The sequence below is a fragment of the Oryzias latipes genome, chromosome 16, assembly GCF_002234675.1.
Source record: "Oryzias latipes chromosome 16, ASM223467v1".
In the NCBI taxonomy this organism is placed as follows: Eukaryota; Metazoa; Chordata; class Actinopteri; order Beloniformes; family Adrianichthyidae; genus Oryzias; species Oryzias latipes.
In genome coordinates, this window is record NC_019874.2 from 2,102,526 (window position 1) to 2,128,184 (window position 25,659).

Here is a 25,659-nt window from a genome sequence, read left to right on the forward strand (position 1 = left end):
TGTAACATTTATAACTGTGGGATCACTGGTAAATATAAGAAGACAAGCTTAAGAAATACTATAGATTCCTTTATTATCAGCACCAAATCATCATTTCTTAAACTGTGCACCTGTTTTTATGTAGAAACAAAATGTAAATGTCTGTAATCCAAAGAAGCCGCATACATCGCCATGGTGACTATAAAACACTCTGTGGCGATGATGAGGAGTTTTGTTGCTTGATTGCTTTGTGATTTCGTCTTTGCTCGTCTGGCAGGCCGCTCTCCTCCAGTTCTAGAAACTACAAGAAAAGCATCGATCGGAGCGGCTTCACCAACAGCTGCCATCACTGCGGGAAGGCTTTCAAAAAGCCCAGCCAGCTCGTCAGACACATCCGAATCCACACTGGTGAGTTGGAGGTGCAGAAACTGGACGTGTCCTGTGTGCCGACGGCGCATTGCTCCGTCCTGAGTGATGCTTTGATGTGCTCTGAAAAACTTTTCAGAGAAGGTTCAGCTCTCACGTCATGCTGTTTCATTTTAGTATTTCGTAATACTAGTATAATACAAATTCATCAAGCAAATACAGACTGCTCTATGTTGATTCTGTATCTTTAGACAACTAGATACTACATTTGTATTTCCAAATTAAATGAAACACCTTTAGGTGCCAAAAAATGTAATTAAGTATACACCTTACCACATGGTTGGTAAAGTGAAGGACTGACATTCCCGGGGAAACGAACAAGCAAGCAATGGAATTGTTGAGCAATTAACACCACCCAGTGAGGGCCTTTGGGCAAGACCCTTAACGCTACTGCCTACCAGCATGAACGATCCCGGTGATGGTCAGAGGGGCCGTAGGCGCGAACTGTACTACCATCACCAAGTATGAATGAAGAGTGAATGAGTAACGGAGACATTGTAAGCGCTTTGAGCATCTGGAAAAGCGCAGATAGATCCAATCCATGATTATGATTATTATTATTCCACAGTAAAAGACTGTGCCAGAGCTATCAGATTTTAATACATTACTGTGTCCATTAGTTTTTGTTTCTCGCCTCTGCTAGCAGCACCTGTAAGGGGCAGGCAGGTGGCCCGCTCAAAATTCTAAGACCGTAGACCACTCGGTGAGCCTGCAGAGCACAAATGTTTACGCACAGTTATTTTTTTTTAACGCGAACATGTAAACAACATGTAACCTTTGTGCTATCTTGTGGGGTCCAGATGAGCCCACTCTTAACGTCAATGAGGCACGTTAACGTTGGGAGTGGGGTCATCTGGACAAGACAGTGCTCTGAACCTTTTTTCTTCAATGATCTTCACTGGTGTCCATGGATTACATGAAATCTTTCCACCTTTATCCACCTTTGTCATGGTAGGAAGAACACGTAAATGCAAGGGTGGGGTCAACTAGACCCCATAAGATAGCACAAGGGGTAAGGGTGAAGTGGAGACGCAGGCACATTGTTTGGATTTTCCCTTACCGCCCTCAACCGGACAGGGCTGATGACGTAATAATGTCCACCCGTTGCACGCTCTGTGCTTGCAGCCTGACGGGTAGAAATGAGGAAATCAGGGCGTCGTTTGTGTGGATGTCCAACGGCACTTGAGTATCACCTGTGCGTGCGGCATTTGTGTGCCGTCAGCAAGGAGCCGTGAAATGTAGGGTACCTCACTAACCACTAGAGTGTTGCATACGACAGCATCACTCGTACGTCATTAGTGCGTTTAACGTAAGTTATCCTTACAAATACTTCACGAATCCTTTTACCACACACGACAATGGTACGTTTCGTTTGCACGACGTCCCTTAAGGTGGCCTTACGAGCCTCAAGGGAGCTGTAAAGAGATGGGGGTGGCTCCTCTCTACGACCCTCCACTGGCCCGGACAATCCAAAAACCCAAAGGAATCATCCCCCATACGGGTGCATGTGACAGAAAGAATTAAAGATGATGAGCTGCAGATTTCTGGAGTAAAGGTGTCAAACGGTTTACGTCCTTTGACTAAAGGATTAGAGTTTAGTAAAATGTTGACTTCTGAATGAGTCACCGTCAATGTGCCGCCATAAGCAATCTTTTTTTCTTTCTCTTTTTAAACACTGTGTTTTGGAGTAAACAGTGTTTTGATGAAAAATGTTTTGAAAGTGCAAATTGGGAAATTGACCGAAAATAAGAGCGGCATCCTTCTCCCAGCCTGAAAGGAAGCGCAGAAAGTCAATTTTCTCGAAACCACAAAAGAGTCATTAGACCCACAGAGATTTACTTTTCTGTCAACTGTATTTGAGCTCCATAAAGTGAAAGAGTTTTACATTTTAATTCTTTGACGTGGGCTTCTCCTCTGTTACTAAACTTCTGCCCCCACCACCTCCTAGAGTTCCTCTCCCCCTAGATAATTTGAAGAATGTACACGACTTATTAGTCAGCAGTCATGCGAAAAGTGTGCGTGTGGTGCGTTTTAAAGAGCTGTTTAAATTCTAATGCTCTTGTGTTGCTCTGAGATTGTTCAGCCGTCTGGTTTCGAGGTAAAGTAGCCGGCAGCGTTCAGCCACATGTTGATTACCATCCGTCCACATGTTTGTGTGCCGGCTGGCTTTCCCACTGCTTGAATAAAAGTGGATGATGCCGACTCCGCTGTGTTCGGAATCTCAATCGGCCTTTAAGCTGACAGGTTGAAGATTCGCCTCGGGAAGCGGCGCGCTTGCACGTCACGCCTCCCCGCTCCCCTGACGCACGAGGAAATCAGGATTGTCACGTGATTTCGCTTCAGTTCTCTTTATTTCCCTTGAAGAGACTTCCAAAATGGCTTTTATGGGCATCGAGTGCTGTTAAAGGGGGCTTTGAAATAAGTCCAGATATTTGTTCTGGTGAGAGTTTAGTCTTCCAGGAATGCTGCTGACATTCATGTGTTCACTCATCTCAGTGCCGTGAAGCTTCCACAGACACCACATCCTTCAGCGTCATGATCCTCCGTGCAGATCCTGTCCTGTTCTCATCTCCCATCAGGCGAGAGACCCTACAAGTGCTCGCACTGCGGCAAAGCGTTCAACCAGAAGGTGGTGTTGCAGACTCACATGGTGAGGCACACCGGCGAGAAGCCTCACCTCTGCATTTTCTGCCCTGCCTCCTTCTCCCAGAAGGGGAACCTGCACTCCCACGTTCAACGGGTTCATTCCGAGGTAACAGCCACATCCACCACACCATGCCACCTTCATTCCTGGAGCTTTCTCCCTCTGCTCTCTGATTCTGTCTGTCCTTCTGTGCACATGGAAGCAGGAAACGGCACAACACAGATGTGATTATGATGCGGTGTAACATCACTTCCTGTTTGACCGACTTATGGAAGTCAAGAGCAAAAGAGGGGATGAAAGCAAAGCTAGACTCAGCTGGAGGGTTTCTGTACACAACAGTGGGAGGAGAAATCTGAGTTGTGGTGTCAGGGAACTTTTTGTGTACCTGCTCTGCACACACAGTATTGAGTAAGCCCCCTGGCTTCCAGCTTGTTATTTTCTGTGCTTTTTGACAAAGAAAATAAAGCAAAATCGTACGACTTCTTTTTTTTTTTAACTCTGCAAGCCTTTTGCAGCAGCCGCTCTTCAGCAGTCCTCCTGATTTATCCAACCTCATTTAGGCCCAGCCTTGGTCTCTAACAATGATCCTCCAGCTTCAGAAGAAGCACACACACATCTACCTTTGTGATTTCCAAAGGTTTGGCATTTGCGAGCTCTTGTGAATTTGGCAGAGGTGTTTTTTCTGCTGTAGGTGATCAGTTCCAAGCCTGTGGTTGGTCTTTGAGCTGCTGGGTTTCCTGTGAGCTGGCACACTATGGACCATGGTGCCCACAGGACATAAACGCATTCTCAATATTTATTATGCGTCTGTGCACCAAAGCACCAGCTCTTTTGTTTCCCCTGCAAACTGACAGTCTACAATGTTTGCCAAGTGATACACCTGTGGAAGCAATGCAGAGATTTGGAATGGCTGTGCTAACAAACACACACCTCCGTTGTGTTGCTTCCTTGTTCCTGTGGTCATTGTGCCTTTGTGAAAGCAGAGGGCTGGCACCAGTTTTCTCTTTATCCCCTCAAGCCAAGGCTCTCTGGATTTCTGCACCCAGAAGAATTCACTTGTATCAGACTAGATCTGGATGGATTTTTTGGAGGAAACGGCCGCAGTTATCTTCTGCAATGAAGATTATTTTATGTTTTCAAAGTAAAATGTACCTTTGTAAAAAGTTTGTTATAGACTTACAAACTTAAGAAAGAAAGGCAGTGATCAGCGCTCACAGCGAGAAGCGATACCATCGTCCATCGTGATGGGTGACTGACATCCCGATGGAGAGACACCATCGTGATGCCACGCCCCCGCCACGCTGCGAGTCGACACCATAAGACGCGGTTACATGTGAAAAATATCTTGACCGGATCAACGGTCGGATTAGAATCCAACAGTGTACATGGTTCCAGAAAAATGTTTTCAGAATATAACAATCGTTCACATGGGTCACACTTTCGGTCGGAATAAATCATTCGCACAAGCGCAGTAGGGTTCAAAAAACCGGAAGTGGATATCAGTTCCGCCGAGCGGCTATTTTTTTCTCAAACTTTATTGAACGTAACAATTCAATACAAAACAATGTTGCCGAGCGGCTTTATACATTGATATGTCAGCTTGGTAATATACAAGACGATCTTCTAAACGTGCTTTTAATAATGTTACGATTATTATGAAACGCCTGTTCGCTCATCGTTTTATTTTTAATCCGTGTGGTCAGTGCTTTTTCTGTTGAAAAACGGAGCCGGAAAGAAGCCAGAATTAGCAGTATGCTAACACGGGCTAACAACATTAGCTGTGGGTCGTGCTGCACGTAAACATGTGGGAATAACATCAGCCTTTATTTATTCGGGACACGACTCGAAACACAAATCCACGTGATTGTTTGAATGTTTTCTAAGGACTGAGCGGCCTTTCTGCTTTGAACCTTACACCGCCCCAAAGTGCTGTGTGTGTGCTCACGCTCCTCTGCTCAGACACACACTTTTAGACCCGGTTCTGAGTTCGGTAGCCCGTTCCCCCAGAGCTGCGGAACGGATCGCAGTTCTAAATCTCCCACATACTACCGCTCATGTAACAAAGCACCCCCCCCCCCCCCTCCACTCAAACACAAAGCTGTAAGTCCGCGCTCCGCCGGTCCACTTCAGTAGTGAAGTGCGGGAGCGGACCACTTCTTTTCTAGTTTGTTTGTTACTTTTTTTGTTAAAGTCACTTCCCTCAGTTTATACTGGATAATCGCGGATGAGTCATTAGTTGGGAAATAAAATAAATAAAGTAATAAAGTAAAATAACGAATAGCAATTATATAAGACCGAAATATTAAAAATAGCGCCCCCCCCCCGACGATATCATCGTCTATCCCGATGGTTGACAGCAAACATCGTCAACTGCCAATTTAGGGGACATCGCCCAACCCTAGTAGCCAGGTTAGACTCTGGTAACCCCATGACGCCGAAAGCGGGTTAAGAGAAGAAAATGTCTTTAAAAGTATATGTTTTTCAGTCCAGCCAAGTTTTAGAAGGTTGTGAAAGTTTAATGTTGGCCCCCAAATGAAGTGAAATGAAGTCTGTTTTGGAGTTTAAAGACCCATTCCAATGAAAAAGGTGTTTTTGTTTTTTTCTGATGATGGAGGACATATAGAAAGCAAATCACACTTAAATTTGCACCTCTGTGCATGAGGAGCAGACTAAAATTGTTGTTTTAAAAAGCTTGTTGGTGATGTAGATAATATGCTGAGCAGGTCACTGTTCTGATGCATCCGCTTGTAGATGAATCGATCCATGCACGTTTTTGTTTTCCTCGTCTGACATCTGGATCAAAACCACACGGCCGAATAGCTCCAACTTGGCCCCCCATTTTTGCGGCACCGCTAATGTTAGGTTGGGGGTGTGAGGGGCTGGAAGCTGGCAGGAGAGAGTGTAAACAAAGGGCTCATGGGAGATGAGCGGAGCCTTACTTCTGCACCAACTGTCCCGCCCACAACTCAGAGGAATTTCTAATGAATTATTGCTGCTCTGCGGAAACTATGTCCTGGAGGTCTTTGGATTTTGGCTAAAATCGGGCAAAATCATAACCAAAAGACCCATGGGAGCATTTTGAAAATGGATTTATAGGTGATCAGAGTGGGACTTTAAAGAGTTTCACAAGGAAATGATTTGCTGTTGAGGTCCAACCTTCGAGATCTTCAGACACAAAGGCATCTTTGTCCTCAGCCGTTGTACCGACGACAAAAACAAAGATGTCTGATCCATGCCAAAGACTGAAACAATGGAACTTTTTGCTCCGTGGACAGAATGTTAACCCAAATGTTTCATTGCTTTTGGAAACAGAGGTTCCATGACAGAATGACAGAAACTCTGAGTAACAGCACAGCAAAACTTCCCAAGGCTTTGATTTGTCCCAAAGTTAGAGCAAAAATCTTCAGGAAAGTGTTGGTAGAAATTCTTGGTACCCACCCGTACTCCCAGAAGCACCAGATCCGGGTTTGAGGACCAGGGTTTACTTAGCTAGCAGCTCAACTAACCTAAACCCCTCAACGGATCTATGGAGGACTGCAAAGAGATAGAGGAGACGCACCAGACCCAGTCTTTAACAACCATCTTATCACAGCTTGATTTGTATTGTTTTTCTTTGTCTGCTCCTCATGGAGCTAAACGGCATATTTTGGAATATCCTGGCATGTCTGTGTCAGTCCAGCGTTCCATCTCATTTTGAGGACGAAATAACCATTCAGTTAAATTTTTGACCACCAGACACTCAATGAGATCACACTGATGTTTATGTGTTCTGTGCTAAAAGCTGCTGATGGATTGAGGTGAGTTAATTATTTCTGGAAGGCCAAACAGTCGGACCATTTTAATAATGAACGCAATTTTTGCAAGTAGGCTTCAGCTCTCCTGCCTGGTGAAATGGCCTGTCCTCAGAACATGCTGCCTTGATTGAAAAATTGCATCCAGGTGTTATTTGTCTCACTGTTCTTGAGCAAATACATACATAGGTCAACTGATGACTGCTAGTCTGTGCTAAAGTTGTTTTCAGGCAACAACAGCTCAGCATGCAAACCTTCAGCTTAGTCTCTGTTTGTCCTGAGGGAAGAATTCCTCTCTGGATGTTCTTCATTCTTACTCTGAAGCAGGGCTCCAGACTGCGACCATTTGGTCGCATTTTGCGACCAAAATTTGAGAGTGTGCGACTGAATTTTACATCCAATCGCACATGTGCTACCAGTAAATTTGCGTCCCCCACCCTCCGGATTTTTTTATATATTAAACGTGGAAGGGGCACGTCAATGATCAATGAAATAATCAATGAGACGCGAGCGCACACGCACGCAGGCAGACACACACACTCGCGCACATACTCATGAAACGCGAGCACGTACACTCTCGCGTGATGCCCGTCTGTGAGGCGGCCACTGCGTGTGAGAAGAAAAGGGAAAGCCAATGTAAGTGGCTAAAATGCGTGGAGGGGGAGGGGCCTAGAGATAATCGAGCACGCGTAAACATCTGTGGGAAGGAAACGGAGACAAATATCATCACAACCTGATATGTTCGTGCGTCTGAGCTATGAGTAAGCGAACTATTGATTCGTTCTTCCGACCTGCGGCTAGTGTACCAGTGACAGAACTACAGCAGGGGTCTCAAACTCGCGGCCCCCGCGGGCTATTTGCGGTCTCCAAGATGATATTTTGCGGCCCCTGCCTTAATATGAAATTTTAATGTTACTGCAGCCCGCCAGTTTTAAGGAATGACACTTTTTCATCGTCATGCACGGAGCTGACCAACCAATCACAGTGGAGTAAATGACTCTTGGGGGATTGACAATGACAGGGCTTGAAAGCAGGAAACCTGACAGCCCCCTCCCTCCCCAGACCACAAGAAGGAGTTCCTTACTTTCCTTTCTAGAACGTATCTATTCGTTTGTAATTTTCTAAATTCATGCAGTCCGTGCTGAACTTTTCTCTGGGTCACACAGACCCAGAGGAAGGTTTAGGTTTTGGTTACGGTTACGGCGGCGCATCAAAGGGTTTATGCACGGCCGTTACGGCAGCACACCGCTCCCGCGGGAGTCGGGTCAGCTGAGGAGAATAAATGTCCCACATGTACATGCATGACAGCTAACGGGGCTTGAACTTTAAACACGTGCGAGCAACAACAAGATTTAGTCTTAGACACACTGAAAACACGTGGGGAAAATGCAACGATAGACGTGTTTGAGATGAACCGGCACCTCGCCTGGATCGTTGGGGACACCAGGCGGGGGGGCTGTGAGATGAAAGCGAATCTGCAGCAAGACTGAAGGAGAACATGAAATTGGAGTTGTCTTTAACATTCAATTTAGTTTTAATATTCCTCTCCCCCTTAGTATGATCTGTGTTATTATATATGTTATGATTATTTTAATGTTTTGTCATGTATGTAGCCTTTTTTAATGAATTGGTATTTTAAATTATTTTAATTAATCACTCCACTACAAAAAACATCAGGACACATGTCCCATAATGCATTGTTTTGTAGTCTGTAGGGCAGCTTTCAGACAGTTCAGTTTCCAGCTGTGTCCGTGTAGGTTTGCCCCTTGCTCCCACCCCTTTTACGCGATATTTTTGTGATGATTGACAGTTGATGTTGGAGCAAAAACAAAAATATATGTCACACACCAGGTGATCTGCGCAGTGTTGAGTTCACCTGGGTGATCTCAAACACGCTTATTGTGCATCTTGGCTGCACTATTTGGTGTCACAAAGATAAATTTCCATCAGTTTTCTTTACTATTTGTACTGTCATGACAGCGATGGTGCTGTCAGTTTACCTTGTTGTTGCATCTTCAAAAGTGCAGAATAAAATGTGACACTGAATTAGAAACAGCACATTGTAATTTCTGCATCTATTATTAAAGTATTTATTATTAATACAGTGGAAATTAGTAGATTTGGTTAGCATGTTGATTTACGGTATGCGGCCCTAAATTTTCTGGTTGTGCCCCTAAAATTTTCAGTCAGGGGCCACTGTGCTCCTAGTGAAAAAAGTTAGTCTGGAGCCCTGTGAAGTCAGCCAGGCTTTCTCATGTGGTTTTGTCATTGCTAACTTAAAATTGTGTAATTTTATCATTTAAAAAAAGCCTTACAATAGTCAACATGTCATCTTTATGTCGAGGACAAAAATGTCTTTTTTCCCCCCAACGATCTTCCAAGTTCTTATGAATAATTATCGCGTTCGAACAAATTAATTATTTAGTTCGCACGGATGAATTATTTCGAGTGAACGGAATATTATCTTGTGGGAAAAAGATAATTTGTGGGAACAAGATGTTATTCTGTGGGAACGAGATACATTTTAGTTTTTTAATGTCAGGACATGGGCTCCGTAGAAGTGAGAAGGATCACCAGGAAATTCAATAAGAGCCACACTACAGAACAAGCCTGGCAGGATGCACCTCTATAGGCCGCATGCCATTATTGGATATTAGACATGGGCAGAAGTGTGTATAATTTAGAAGTCTCAACACAATACAACTGGTTTATGTTGATGTGAAGCCTCTATCTTCTGCAGAGGTATAAAGTCTGAAAGAGAAAGATCTGTTTCACATCCTGAATGTTGTTTTTGTGGCCACATAGAGGATAAGTATATAGGCAAAATAGAAATGTTTGAAAGCCATGGACACTATTAATCCCTGCAAATCTTTGAATTGATTTTAGGATGTGTCACTGAACTCAGCAGTGGTTTTTGAGTTGATGTCTGATTTATTTAGTGTTTACTCTGAACTGGAATTGAGTGGAGTTTTCAGAGTTTTCCTGAAACCTGCAGGTGTGTTCTGCAGTTTAGCTGGTTCTGATTGTTCCTTTGTTCCTGTTATTGTGGACCCTCAGACACCCTGAACCCGCTGCAAAGGCTGTTCATGTCTGCTGTAAAGAGCTGCTTCTGGTGACTTGCACCTGCACAACCGGAAAGACACTTCAGATTGCTTCATTACTTCAGAATCAGCAGGCGGGATTCATTTTCTTCAGCTCCAACAGTCTCTTCACTCCTCTGCTGAGCAGTAGACTCGGTCAGAGATGTCAGAGGTTTTTACAGTTGGTCTGCTGCTGAAATGTGAAAGTCCAGCTGTAGACTCTTTAAATTCAACATTTTAGCATTTTAGCATCCAGCTGGTCAGACTCTGGAAATGAAGCGGGCAGCACCTTTCTAGTTATCTGAAAACTAACACCCATCTTAAAAATGTCTTCACAAAGACAATTTCTTTTTCAGACGGATGCCAGACAGATGAATAGATGCTTTATTTATCATTGTTATATGTTCGCTGTGGCGACCCCTGATGGGAAAAAGCCGAAAGAGAAACAACATATGTACAAGATGTAAAGTTACAAGTGCACTTGCTTCAGTTCATCAGTGATTCACCCAAAAGAGAGAGAAATCATTAGCATCAAATACATTTTTTAAAGTTTTAAAATAAAGTTATTAATTAGAAAAATCAATAATAAGTAAAGTAAATAATTATTTCAAAGTAATTACAATTAATTAATTTAAAATGACTAAAAGGTGCATTACTCGTTATATTTAAGAAGAAACAAATACAATTAGAAAGTGCAAAAATAGTTAAAACAAGTGCATTAATAATAAATATACTTAAAAAGAGACAGAAAAAACCTTTAGGTTTTCCTGACATACTTGAATTCTTTCGGTTTCACAGTTGAGGTGATTGGATTTCATCTTTGGCTTTTCTACCTCTTCATGCTTTTATCAGACTTTGCCTGGTCTGCATACAAAAGATTTTCTCTGTGTTGAGGAAGTGTTAACTAACTTTAATCATCTTTTCTTGAAAGAACCTTCAAACCTTTTTAGCATATTTCTAAAATGATATCTCATATTTTTGAAAATACAAATCAAGCCCCAATTTCCCCCTTTTTCTTTTGTGTTCTCATCTTTTCATCATCCAAACCACTCTACGTCTCTCATGATTTCTTTTCCACTGCAGTCATCTCCACTCAGTCTCTTCACCCCTCATGAATATAATTACCCAATTCTTATCTGTACTCACACTCCCATTCTTTCTGTCCTTCTCATGCTGACCGTCTTTTTTCACCATTATGTGTTTTTCGTTTCTGAACATTTGGTAGGAAGCCGGTGCTGCAGGCATGATGGCAGGGAATCTCTTTGAGCATCTTTTCCATCAGACTCCTAACACATCACAAAAGAAAAAAAATTACCATCTTCAAAAGGGTCTCCACATTTCTTTAAGCAGAACGGACTGAACAGAAACTGTTCCGTAAACAGAGCAGACTTCATCTGAGAGCGCACAGGTCCTTCAGTGTTTGCTGCTCCGTCTGTGGCGGAGAAAGCATTTCTGTCTGTCTGCTAAGCAAAAACTGCAACTACAGTACAGGTTTCAAGAAAAAACAATGACTACAGTAGAGGGTGCAAGAAAAAACGACTACTGTAGAGGGTACAAGAAAAAACAATTACTACAAGACGGGCTACAAGAAACGACTACAGCAGAGGGTACAAGAAAAAACAACTACAGTATATGGTACAAAAAAAACAACTACTGCAGTACAGGGTACAAGATAAAACAACGACCACAGTATAGGGTACAAGAAAAAACAACTACTACAGTACAGGGTAAAAGATAAAACAACAACTACAGTACGGGGTACAAGAAAAAACAACTACTACAGTACAGGGTACAAGAAAAAACAACTACTACAGTACAGGGTAAAAGATAAAACAACAACTACAGTACAGGGTACAAGAAAAAACAACTACTACAGCACAGGGTAAAAGTTAAAACAACGACTACAGTATAGGGTGCAAGAAAAAACAACAACTACAGTATAGGGTGCAAGAAAAAACAACAACTACAGTATAGGGTACAAGAAAAAACAACAACTACAGTACAGGGTACAAGAAAAAACAACAACTACAGTACAGGGTACAAGAAAAAACAACAACTACAGTACAGGGTACAAGAAAAAACAACTACTACAGTACAGGGTAAAAGATAAAACAACAACTACAGTATAGGGTACAAGAAAAAACAACGGCCACAGTATAGGGGTGCAAGAAAAAACAACAACTGCAGTATATGGTGCAAGAAAAAACAATGGCCACAGTGTAGGGTGCAAGAAAAAACAATGGCCACAGTGTAGGGTGCAAGAAAAAACAACAACTACAGTATAGGGTACAAGAAAAAACAACAACTACAGTATAGGGTACAAGAAAAAACAACAACTACAGTACAGGGTACAAGATAAAACAACAACTACAGTACAGGGTACATGAAAAACAACAACTACAGTACAGGGTACAAGAAAAAACAACAACTACAGTACAGGGTACAAGAAAAAACAACTACTACAGTACAGGGTAAAAGATAAAACAACAACTACAGTATAGGGTACAAGAAAAAACAACGGCCACAGTATAGGGGTGCAAGAAAAAACAACAACTGCAGTATATGGTGCAAGAAAAAACAATGGCCACAGTGTAGGGTGCAAGAAAAAACAATGGCCACAGTGTAGGGTGCAAGAAAAAACAACAACTACAGTATAGGGTACAAGAAAAAACAACAACTACAGTATAGGGTACATGAAAAACAACAACTACAGTACAGGGTACAAGATAAAACAACAACTACAGTACAGGGTACAAGATAAAACAACAACTACAGTACAGGGTACAAGAAAAAACAACTACTACAGTACAGGGTAAAAGATAAAACGACTGCATTATAGGGTACAAGAAAAAACAACGACCATAGTATAGGGTGCAAGAAAAAACAACTACAGTATAGGGTACAAGAAAAAACAACAACAACTACAGTACAGGGTACAAGAAAAAACAACTACTACAGTACAGGGTACAAGAAAAAAACAACAACTACAGTACAGGGTAAAAGATAAAACAACGACTACAGTATAGGGTACAAGAAAAAACAGTGACCACAGTATAGGGTGCAAGAAAAAACAACAACTACAGTATAGAGTACAAGAAAAAACAGTGACCACAGTATAGGGTGCAAGAAAAAACAACAACTACAGTATAGGGTACAAGAAAAAACAACAACTACAGTACAGGGTACAAGAAAAAACAACAACTACAGTACAGGGTACAAGAAAAAACAACAACTACAGTACAGGGTACAAGATAAAACAACAACTACAGTACAGGGTACAAGAAAAAACAACAACTACAGTACAGGGTAAAAGAAAAAACAACTACTACAGTACAGGGTAAAAGATAAAACAACGACTACAGTATAGGGTACAAGAAAAAACAACGACCACAGTATAGGGTGCAAGAAAAAACGACAACTACAGTATAGGGTACAAGAAAAAACAACAACTACAGTACAGGGTACAAGAAAAAACAACAACTACAGTACAGGGTACAAGATAAAACAACTACAGTACAGGGTACAAGAAAAAACAGCCACTACAGTACAGGGTACAAGAAAAAACAGCTACTACAGTACAGGGTACAAGAAAAAACGACTACAGTATAGGGTACAAGAAAAAACAACGACCACAGTATAGGGTGCAAGAAAAAACAACTACAGTATAGGGTACAAGAAAAAACGACTACAGTACAGGGTACAAGAAAAAACGACCACAGTATAGGGTGCAAGAAAAAACAACTACAGTATAGGGTACAAGAAAAAACAACGACCACAGTATAGGGTGCAAGAAAAAACAACTACAGTATAGGGTACAAGAAAAAACAACTACTACAGTACAGGGTACAAGAAAAAACAACAACTACAGTACAGGGTAGTGACCCATCTTTATACCAAGATCCAGGAGAATTCTTGATGCTGATTGGCTGCTGGGTGTGCATTCAAAAAGTGATAACGCTTGCCTAAAAAAGAAGTTCCGGTCACATATCTTAACTGTTCGGTATCACTTCGCTGCTTCTTTAAAACAAACTTTATCTTCATCTTCTTGACAAAAACCAGCGGTTGAGGTGAACTGTCTCTCTGAACTGTTGCTTTATTTAACCCATCGTGACCATCAGCATAGATATCGCTTTCCTTTGCTGCTGCAGTCCAGGTCGGTGCCGACTCAGCAGACAAAGTGGTCTTTACAGTAACAACGCGCCGCATAACCAATAGTCTGTTTTGTGAAAAAAGCGGTCTAAACTGGGAAAAAAAAACAAGAATAAAGTTCTAAAAACTGATTGAATATTTTTGTCTTTGTAAGTGACCATAGTATAAGCGGCATAATGGCCTATGTTGTCTGCATTATCAGAAATTAACGCGCTGCGGTTCAGGCTTCCATGGCGTGCGTTAATTTCTGCTAATGCACACTTCGGCGGTCATTAACCCTCACTTAACCTGCAAACTCACCCCTTTGTTGGAATAATAATCTGCTTTCTTCTGAAACTTTCCTTGGTTATTATTCCTAATACTTAAAACAAATCAGTTTTTATTTTTATTTAAAAGATTATTTTAAAAAAAGTATATCACAGATTTGATATGTAGAAGAATAAACATTTTCAAACTGGTATTGACTAAGTATTTTTTTGTGTTTTCTTTATTCACCATAAGGAGAATTTAATAAAAGTTCAAGTTGCTGATTTCATTTGAACCTCTCTGTTATTTTACAGCAGGAAATTCACATTTTGTAGAAAATAAAGACTTGCAGTTTTGTTATTTTGTGCAATTATTGTCTTAAAGATATGCCTGATAGTGATAAAAACCTCACCGTATTTTACACCATTGAACTGAATTCGGGGGAAAGTGAATCGTTGCATCCCTACTGCATACCAGTATGTTTGTGATGAAAGTGACAAGTTTTTATTATTTACTCTTTTATTAGAAAGCTTAGTTTGAGCCAACTGTAAGGTGTTTCTTTGTTATTCTATTGTTAGCAAATTTAAAAAAGTTTTTATTTTATTTTTGTTTTTAGCTCTTTGTTCTTGTAATACATCAATCATGTATTGAACCGAAACAAAAAAGTGACCCAAAAATTGAAGTTTGAACCGAACCGAGAGGAAAGTGAGTAATTTCATCCCGAGTAAATAATACAAGGAACTCATCAACATAATCTTGTTCAAAGTATAGCAGAAAGAGCCATCAAGTAACCGTTTTCATGACAGAACTCACCTCCGTCATGCCGCTGGAGCCTTTAGGAGTCTCTGGAGGATCTAAAGCTCTTTCTTCTCAGAAAGTTTTCCCTCAGTGGAGCACGTCTTCACTTACAAAGTGAAGCTTAATATTATTTCATTACTGTAACTAGAAAGAGTAGTGTAGCTTTTTTTATTCACAAGGATGTTTTTGTTCATTTTTCTCTTTGAGGCATTCATATTCACCCCAATTTAGTCACAGCAAAGCCTGCTTTCACATCCAAGACAGACCAGGTTGATACATGTAGACCTCGATGGAATTATCTCCACCAATCGCCTTGTTAAATGAAAGAGACAGAAACCAATTTTCAGCATGTGATCTCTCTGCAAAACGTTCTCTTTAATTTTCCAAATCAATTCTGCACAAACATGCGCCCTAAGATAATTAATGGCTCTTGGATAAGGGCCGAAACCATCTTTTCTTTCCGCTTCTGTGACGTATGCATCGCCAAAAGGCTGCAATAGCAATTCATTCATTTGAAAAAGCAGCAAGTATGTCTTCCATGCATGAGTAATGTTATGTGCTTGTCTTCTCTCCCAGAGCAAAGGGGTGCCTCTCTTCCCGTGCATGGACTGTAGCTGTGTGTTCAAGAAGCTGGGGAGTCTGAATGCCCACATCAGCAAGATGCACATCTCTGTCATCGACGTTCCCTCTGGTGCTTCAGTAAGGAAAACACACATTTTCATTCTGGATGAGCTTCAAAAGTGGCCAAAACTGTATAGTTCTTCTAAAACATGGATCACTAAAAAACCTGAAAAGCACAGGACTCAGGCAACCCTGATGGTGCTTTTAACTCTTGCTCTTTTGTCAGATGTTATTTCTCTGTCTTAAAAAAATGCAATTTCATCGTTAAACACTATATATCCATTTAAATTATGTCTGATTCACCTATCTCATTAGCATTAGCATGATTAAAGCTCATTGTTTAGAACTTGTCCATGTCTTCTGCCCTGTAGTTCCATCTAGAGCTATGACGGTGTTGGATTTTTGATCAGCACTGTGATGAACCAGCAGGGAGCACGGTGTCGAGGTCAACCACAGCCCCCAAGCCCCCCCCCCCCCCCCCCCCCCCCCCCCCCCCGAAAAAAACAAACAAACAAACAAAAAAAAAAAAACACAAAGTCCCCGGCCGCATCGCACAAATGAATACAATTACTACACATTATTCTTTATTAACAAATAACAGTAGCAACTAACTACTAACTATCTAACTACAGTAAACCCTTGTTTTTCGCGGGGGTTACCTTCCAAAAAGAACCCGTGATAGGCAAAATCTGTGAAGTAGAAACCTTTATTTATTTTTTTTACAATTATTATACAATTAGATACTCTATCATACATTGAAAAGGAAGAACAAACCATTTTACAGACTCAAGCATTTGTTTAACAAATAAAAGTACTTTAGAAATGTTTTTTTCAACAAATAACTTCTGGACTGTACTGTCAAATAATAATTTTAATCATCAATGTGAACAGAAGACTTCAAATTGCGGAGATTAGCCCCGCCCACCGCGACCCGAGTAATTGGATTAAACGGGAGAAAATTTAAAATTGATTATGAAAAAAATACAAAGTACAGTGGGACAAATAGTGACTCAGGTGTATTTCACTGCTCTTCAGACTGAGCCGCTGCATCCTGACTCCACTCTGCAGTGTTTTCTCCTGTTAAAGCCCGCGGTGCAGCTTTAATCAGACAGTGATTGGCAGTTAATGTCGCTCTGTTTCTATGGGTTTTAGAGAAACTCGAAATTCCTATAGAATTTGCACGTACGTATATTAAATTTGGCAAGCTGTTCTACGTACGTGTACATATTAAACTGCAACGTTATTGACGCACAGGTAGAGAAGAAGCAGAGGGACATTTTAGCCAATCAGAATGCAGAACGCAATGCACGATGCAAATCCGTGAAGTAGTGAAACCGTGAAAAGTAAACCGCGTTATAGCGAGGGATCACTGTAATGGACTAACTATATAGGTGCTGTAGAATGAATATGTGTGTGTGTCAGCGCACTGCGTGTGTAGAAGGAGCACACACGTGTGTAGGGGGGTCTTGTTGATTCTTCTGCAGTGGACCCCTCTCTAGCTGCACGCGAGTTTCACCTGTGCTCTCTGGTACAGACATCTTCTCAGAATATTATATATTGTCCAGGAATAAACAGACTGCAGACACTTGTCAACTTTCCGGTAGCCATGAACCCCGACACCCATGAAGAACGCGGTGCAGGAGGCTCCGCCTTTGTTTATACAGACACGTAACTTTGCACTGCACAAAATAGTTCCCAAACAAAACACGTGGGGTATTCATTGAAATCTAACGGTGAACGTTCATGTTTGGTGTTACGGAGTGAAGGAGAACAGCGATAAACCCCCCAACACAAAATCCTCCGGTGGGCAGCCGTGTCGCGCACTTAAAAACGCACACAGCTTGTAATGGAAATGAATACAATGGAAATGAATCATTAGAACGCAGTGAATTTGTCGTATTTCCTCGAGACGGAAACTTCTGTTGTAGAATGAGGATGTGTGTGTGCTGCTGAAACTGCACGTGTGTGTGTGTGTGTGTAAGAAGAGAGAGCGCGTGCAGCATAGAGGGTGTGAGAGATGCCGTGCAGGGAGTGAAGGAGAACAGTAATAAAAGGTTTCCCCCAGAAACCTTTGAAGTCTGAACACAGGACTAGCAGAAAAAGTAAATTATCAGCAAAGATGAATGTGTTTGATGTGTTTATTATTGTTCCAATCACGCACCATATGCAGAACTTTAAAAAAAAAAAGAAAAAAAAGTGGGGTGATGCGGTTATCGTCACACTCCTAGTTCCATCATCATTCCACTAGGGGCGGTAGAAGGGCTTTTCCTACTCATTTCAAAATGGCTGCTTCCAGACAAATCTCAAAACACTTTTGGAGGGAAAATGTTGCTAATTTTCAAAGGTTCATGATGAGAATAACTCCTCTATTGTTATTCATTTTTAAATGACTCCTTTCTATATTAAAATTATTCTTATTCTGTTTATAATTAAATCTTTATACTACAGTTACACTACATTGAAAATGTGTGGATCAAATTTGAGACAGTGGGTAAATAAGGGGCTCTTTTTCCTGAACACAAATCAATATTTTTTCGTCTTCAACTAACATAGTTGCGAGTAAAAACTTACCAAATCACCTAAATGAATTGTAGTTGATACTGTTTATATCTCACAAAAAATAACAATTGAATTCCTGGAGGATTTCATCAAAGGGTTTAAAACGCATCTTAATTCCAATAGATTTGTATTTTGTGTCTGTTTTGGATGCAGTGGGATTTGCAGGGTAAAAAATGCCTCTCACAGTGTGGAACAGCACATTTATAGTTTGCGTCTGTGTTTCTGTTGTTGTCTTTTTTATTTATGTGTCAGACTTTGATTTCTTCATGGTGCCCTGCCATTTTCTGCAGGACAATTATGCTGCCAGGGCCAAAAAGGAACAAAAAGTGTTTTAGTTCGACCCTCGATGTTGCCTTTGGCATTTCACAGCTTCAAACCCGCCGCTGCCAAAACCTCATTGAACCGCCATCAGACGCTCGAGCACCTGGGACACACCACCTCTGTTTGAATCCCTTTTCCTTCTCGTGACCTCTGTCATGTGTTCATATTCTCTGGTAATCAGAATGATAATGAAGTCTTTATTTCATGTTCTCAATGTACAATAGTTTACCATAACACAGATGGATTCATGCTTTAGGGCTGTCTGCCTGGCCTCACTTTTCCACCGCGCCTCAAAGGGGTTTTCAGACTTTGACATTTAGTGAGACCCCGTCCTCGGCTCATTTTATGCTCTGCAGAGCCTCTAATAGAAGTTAGTCAGTCTTCACAGTCCTGTGCTCATTTTGCCCTTTGCCTCCCGCTCATCTTCTCTTTCTGCTTCTTCATTCCACTATAGGAGACAGAGACCGCGGGTCAGGCGGCGGGAGGTTCTGAGGGCGGTGAGGCGGTGACAGACGTTATCCAGCAGCTTTTGGAGCTGTCAGAACAAGTCAGTGGGGAGACGGCTCAGCCTCAGCCTCCAGAGCCAGCTATCACCATGGAAACCGCCATCAACCAGGATATCCTGCAGGCAAGTTAAATGAATAAATGAAAGCCTTTAAAGTAGAACAATCTAAACGTGGACAAATGTCGATGCACTACTGTCAGAAGAAGGATTCACTGATGTCAGTGAAATCACTTTTTTTCCTATAGCTTCAATTGAAATTAGACCAGAGCTTATAGAAGGACCCCTCCTGATAGGTCCTTAAAAAGAAAAGTCATCTTATTTTTGAGATGGTTGCTGTGAGCCTTCTCATTAATAATTATAACAATAAATCTACTTCTTACCAAAGCTTTTCCTTTTCCAGTAAAGCCTCAATCACAACTGTCCTTACGGATGGATTTGAATTGTCTGCTGGTTAAAGTGATCAAACCTGTACGGGACACGCAGATGGCCTGAATGAAATTTTAAGATCCTAGAGCGCTCGAGGAGTGGAAATGCTCATTTTTTTGTATGGGCATGCTGCAAGTGACAGGTCGTGGCACACACTTATACAACATGTACCGGTAAGTGTGAAGAGACACAGGCCGGTCGTTCGGTTTTGTCAACCCCCTGAAACCTGTGCACTGCACCACAGCCCCATGGCCCATTAGTGCACTTGGAGTGATAAACCTGCCCACCTTGCACGTCAACTGCGCGCTCTGAGCTTGCAGCCTGACTGTTGGCTAATAGGAAACTAGACAATCAGATTTGAGTTATTAAGATGTGACCGCACCTCTCTACAACCCTCCACTGGTCTGGACCACCCAAAACCCCCAGTGGGTGGTGGGAAGACAGCAGCGCAATAATTGACTGATAGGACGGGTCTCCAAGGTCCCCAAATCGTCTGATCAGTCGATTTCAGACTGCCACCCCCCTTGCCCCCGTGCTGCCCCCCTACAGCCACCGTCCAATTGCTGGAATCATTATTTTTATTTACCCCCGGGTGGCCGACGGCCTGTGTCACTTGATATGGATGGCCACCGTCTGGAGACATTTACGTATCGTCCGATCAGAGCTGCTGCCCACCGGCAATCTGGCGGCCCCCACCGTGTGGCTGACTAGCTGTCATCCCACCTGACTGACTGACACCTGACCGCCGCCATCTACAGTCATCGCCAAACGTTTTGAGAACGACACAAATGTTACTTTTCACAAAGTTTGCTGCTAAACTGCTTGTAAATCTTTGTTTCTGTGATGTAGTGTTCGGCAGTGGAGCCGCCACCAGTGTGTGTCTGTAAAGCGCTTTGGGCCTTCGAGGAACGTAGAAAAGCGCTTTATAAGTATACGCCATTTCCCATTTACCATGTAATGAAAGATAATTAAAAGCAGCCAATCAGCCTGACAGAATGATCCTGTGTTGAGTTAACAGACGATGACTGCAATGATCTCAGCAGGTCCTTTAAGGACAGCAATGCCATGCAGTGGAAGGTTTTTTTTCAGGATTAAGTTATTTTTCATGGCAAAAGAGGACTATGCAATTCATCTGATCACTCTTCATAACTTTCTGGAGTTTATGCAGATTGCTATTAGGAAAAATTAAGCAGCAACTTTTCCAATTTCCAATATTTATGTAATTTTCAAAACCTTTTACCACGACTCTATTTTCATGACCACACCAAAGATTTTCAAAATTTTAGGCATGAAATCTTGAAGATTCTGCCGCTGCCTCCCCATCGCGTGGTGGCAGTTCCATTTGTGACTGTAGAATAACTTGTTGCCTCATTTTGCCCACACCTGCTCATGAATAGATGTGCAAAGGACTCCCTTATACGTTAACAAAGCTTCCAGATATACCCGTGTGTGTGTGTGTGTGTGTGTGTGTTATATGGTATAAAGATGAAATGGATGGAAAAATGGCATCAGTATGCAAACAAACCATTCAGAAACAGGCAAAGGGATTTGAAAGAGAGTGAAACTGTTTTTGCATCTCAGCCTCTGAAAATATGTTAGCTTGATATCAAACTGTTTCCTTTAGTGAAGCACATTTGCATGGCAGGATTTCCTACTGAAATGCAGATGTGCATTCTGGGTAAAGGAGTTATACCCCTATGAAAGGGGCCAAAATCCCCTGTGGGGCTCAATGTATACGTCAAAATCCACTATAGACACCAAAACACTCATGTCGGGGATCTTCAATGGAAGTTTTGAAATAATTATGGGATGGCCACAGGACCTTGGCTCAGGAAAATATAAAATTTGGTGATATTCACATTTTCCTAAAAAATGGGAAAAGAAAAACTTTTGTTTGAATGATCTTCACAAGATTTCACACACGCACACACACCCCCACAGGCACGCACACACACGCACACACATGCACACTGGCACGCACGCACACACACGCACACACACACACGCACACACATGCACACACACACCACATGGCTAAGTCTACAATGATAACCCAAATTTGTTAACCTTTGACCTCGGGAAGAGACAGCCATCTTGAATTACGGTAACACAAATATCACATTTAGTACCTCGTACAAATGTAATCTCCTCCTAGGGATGTTGATCTTTTGGCTTATAACTCTCCAAACAACCCTGGGAAGCTAGTCAGGAAAAAATGTTGGTTTTAAAGTTTTTAGATTTGAAATGGCGTTAGCTTGGCAAGCTTCTAAAAGTGGTGGTTTCCTTTTGCTCAAACATATTTCTGGAATATTTTGAAAATTGAATACATGAATCCCTGACTCAAGCTGAATGAAATGATGAAATGAAATGAAATGACCATGTTAGGAATGTGGGCGTGCTTAACAAAATACCGCCGTTGCCAAGGAAATCCAAAAGTTGACTTTAGCAGATTCTTCCAAAAATTACAAAGACATGTTCGTCACACTCAGGTGACCAAAAACGGAAATAGTTGCTATGGAGATAAAACCAACAAAAAGGCTGCCACTTTTTTTTACATCAGTTTGTCATGTGCAACTCTGACCGGGGTGGCGGGGGCGTAGAGCAGCCGCTCAGGTGTTGAGGACAGGTCAAAGAGTGGGCAGCGAGGGCGGGGCCACACAACGCCGCTCGCCACTTTAAAAAAATGTTTACAGTTTGCTGACATTTTATTTACTCTACTTAAAATCCCACATACATGAACAGTAATGTTAACACGCAATATGAATCATGTTGTTCATGGAGATTTTACAGTACAATTTGATGCTTGTGTAGCTTAAGCATTGGTCATAAAAACCTGATGGTCTGAATTGTTCTGCAAAGGACCTTGAAAGCTTTTAGCTCTTGTTCTTGGACGTAGATCATGGAGAGGATGAGGGTTGTCCTTCATCCGTGGAGCTGCTGGCTGCTTAAGTGGTGGAAGTTGCAGAGCTGTCGTGGACCCTCACAAAGTGGTCTTCATGCTTTGCACTCTGTGTGGTTTAAATCTTATTGCACCCTGTCAGAAGGGCACTTCAACCGCAGCAAGACCACTTGGGGTGTGAGGTGTGTGAAGGCTGCCATTACCATCAGTTTAAACTAGACATGGCTGTGATTACTGCAGCTGTCTTTGCTTTGTAGATGTTTTTTTATATGATGTTCGTTGTCCTCTTGACCTTTGCTTTTTTTCTCGGAAAACCATTTTCACCACCATTCTTCCTTGCATTTACATTTGGGGACTTTTTCAGTAATCTGCTTGGTTTTGTTTAATTGATGCACAAACTAATCATTTGAAACATGTGTAACACACAGAGATTCCCTGAGACAAACACACATAATTATAGTCAAATGAACATTCTTGTGGTTTGGCTTTTTCATTGCTAAATGTTCATGAAAATCTAAGATTCAGGTTTTCATATCTGTCACAGGAAGCTGCATTGACTTGTTTAATTTGGTGTCCTTTTCAAGCATTGATGATGGTTGTTTTTGTGCAGCAAGCTCTGGAGAACAGCGGCCTCAGCGTGGTCCCTCCTCAGAGTGACGCCGCGTCCAGAGAGCCGCAGAGCCAGAGCTCAGAAAACTCTGCTGCCGAAGTCGAGAAGGTGCAAAGTTCAGACAAACCAGCCAGAGAGAAGAGGAGGAGCATCTTCAAAAAGCCCATTCAAATGCCAGGTATACAGGGAGTGTATGAATTTAGAAATGGTCTTTAGTTTCCACTTCACTGTTTACTTTTTTCTTTAAATGGCAGATCAAACTAATGGTGTGTCTGAGCTCTCCACAACTAGAAAAAACCTAAAGGAAACTTATTGGTGATGATAACTATCCAACATTCCAGATCATTCAACTAAGGCCAATCTAATAATAAGTGACCTACAGATCACTCCAGACGGCGTTTGGTGTAAATCCCATTTGGATCATACAAAGAATAACCCTAGAGAGGAGGATCTCCCAATGGAAGACCAGGAAGAAAGCTTCAGCAAAACCAGAGTCAGGCAGGGTTAGGGTGAGGGTTAACCCATCTGCCATGATGAGAATGATGAGAAAATGATGAGGAAACAACACCGGAAGGCCTGTGATAAGATACGTTAGTAACTGTAAACAGAGAACAGGATCGAGATGGAAAAACTCACTATAATACATGCTATTGTAAAAGATTTGAATGACGGCAGCACTGAGAGGCCGAGAAAGAGATGGACAAATGCACAAAGGTTTGAACGTGTGTTAGAAGACAAGAGGTCAACAGGTTACCAATGTCACATAGACAAATAGATTTTTGGAAACAAACAAACTAAAAACTCGAGTGTCAAAGACCCACCCCGATCATCTTTTGATCTGTTGGAAAGTGATCTTTGAATTATAATAATGCTGCTTTAGACAAAGTCCAAAAACCTGAGTGTCATTTCCTAGAGTTTCTGCAGAGCGGCAGGAATTCATAAGTCTGCCCCACTTCCCGTCACCAATCTGTTTACACGCTATCCTGCTAGCTTACAGCCCCTTACAACCCCAACCGAACATTACCATTGCAAAAGGAAATGGTGAGCAATAGTGGAGCTATCCAGTCCTACACTTTAGATCCAGATTCCAGCTCAGACGAAGAAAACAAAGACGTCTGCAAGAGGATGTGTCAGAATGGAGCGGTGCAGGGAGCTTGTTGCCCACCCAGCGTTTTTCCTTTATTAAAAAATCTAACAGAACTTTCTCTATCTGCTCTTCATTCACAACATTTTGAATAAAGCAATACTCTATTTTAAGGTCAATATTGTTTAGATATGTCCTCCATCATCAGGAAAGGACCACAAGAACATGATAAAAACACCAAAGTCACATTTTTCATTGGAGTGGTCTTTAAGCCTGCTCCCTTACAGACGGAGGAAAGAAAGAAAGAGAAAGACGGTTAAATGAACAACAAGCAAGGGATTTCCTCTTTGCAAATAAGCAATTCAGTTTACGTCCTAACTCAGTACTACCTCAAGGATAACCCACTGGAACCACTGTGGGTGTGGGAGTGCAGGTGAGCTCAAAGTCAATACGTCAATGAGAAAAGACTGGAAGGAAGGCTTTACCTGAAAGCAAAGTTTCAAGTCGGGCCTTGAAGATAGAGATGGTATCTGCTTCCTGAAATAGTTGCTTGATTCCCCAAAAGAGGATCCTGGGAGTTGACCGCTCTGCCCACCTGTGCCCCCCCCCATGTATTTTTACTGTGCAGGCTCCATCAGGGAGGAGGACGGCGTCCGCTGGCACGGCTGTCCATATTGCTCCAAGGAATTCAAGAAGCCCAGTGACCTTGTGCGCCACATCCGCATCCACACCCACGAGAAGCCTTTCAAGTGCAAGCAGTGCTTTCGAGCTTTCGCCGTGAAGAGCACGCTCACAGCACACATGAAAACACACACGGGCATCAAGGCCTTTGAGTGCCAGTGCTGTCTGAAGTGCTTCTCCACATCTGGCAGCATGAAAGTGCACATGCGGCTGCATACCGGTGAGAAGCAGATCCTTTCTTTTTACACCTGTGCTAAAAGTTTTCACATTTTTTGATGTAATTGCCTCCCTCTCACGCTCATCCTACCGCACTCTGCATCAGTTAGAGAGTTTGGGCTGCAGGTATTATGTTGCTGCGTTGGGGATCAGCCATATGGTGTGTGACGGTATTGATGGTTCTGGATGTATGGAAATGCAGCGCCTGTGGAGTTGCCGCCTTCATTTGCATATCTGTGTTTGACGGTGATGCACTTCATTTCCCCCCTGAGGGATGTAGCCATGCACTTAAACCCAAAAACGCGTCTTCACTGCTACAACAAACAACAATCGCAGAGTGACATACACATCATTGTCATTCAGTGGGAATGCCTAACGGTAATGCAGCCTGTGTTGAAAATCATTTAGCATATGCTTCAGCTTCAAAATCCAGGCTGTAGCTCTTTGCAAATGCTGGTAATAAAAACTGATTAAAACCACATAGCACCAGTTTGATTATGATGTGCATCTGTGCTTTAGTGTTTGTGTCCATTTACTGGCTAATGGCTCTGTCTTTTCCAGGACTTCCTGTCATTTAATATCAGCTTTTGATGTATCTCAGCCGCAGTTCTGACTGCTCTCTGC

General features: G+C 42.1%; 1 protein-coding gene across 1 annotated transcript in view; it reads left to right on the forward strand.

Annotated features, from left to right (window-relative positions):
* znf236 (zinc finger protein 236) overlaps positions 1-25,659 on the forward strand; it is a 97,652-nt gene that overhangs the window by 14,421 nt on the left and 57,572 nt on the right. Inside the window, exons 5-10 of the mRNA XM_011473312.3 lie at positions 257-387; positions 2,985-3,157; positions 15,690-15,812; positions 19,069-19,242; positions 23,055-23,232; positions 24,767-25,039. Coding sequence (XP_011471614.1) covers positions 257-387; positions 2,985-3,157; positions 15,690-15,812; positions 19,069-19,242; positions 23,055-23,232; positions 24,767-25,039 — 1,052 coding nt within the window. The remainder of the gene's footprint in view (positions 1-256; positions 388-2,984; positions 3,158-15,689; positions 15,813-19,068; positions 19,243-23,054; positions 23,233-24,766; positions 25,040-25,659) is intronic.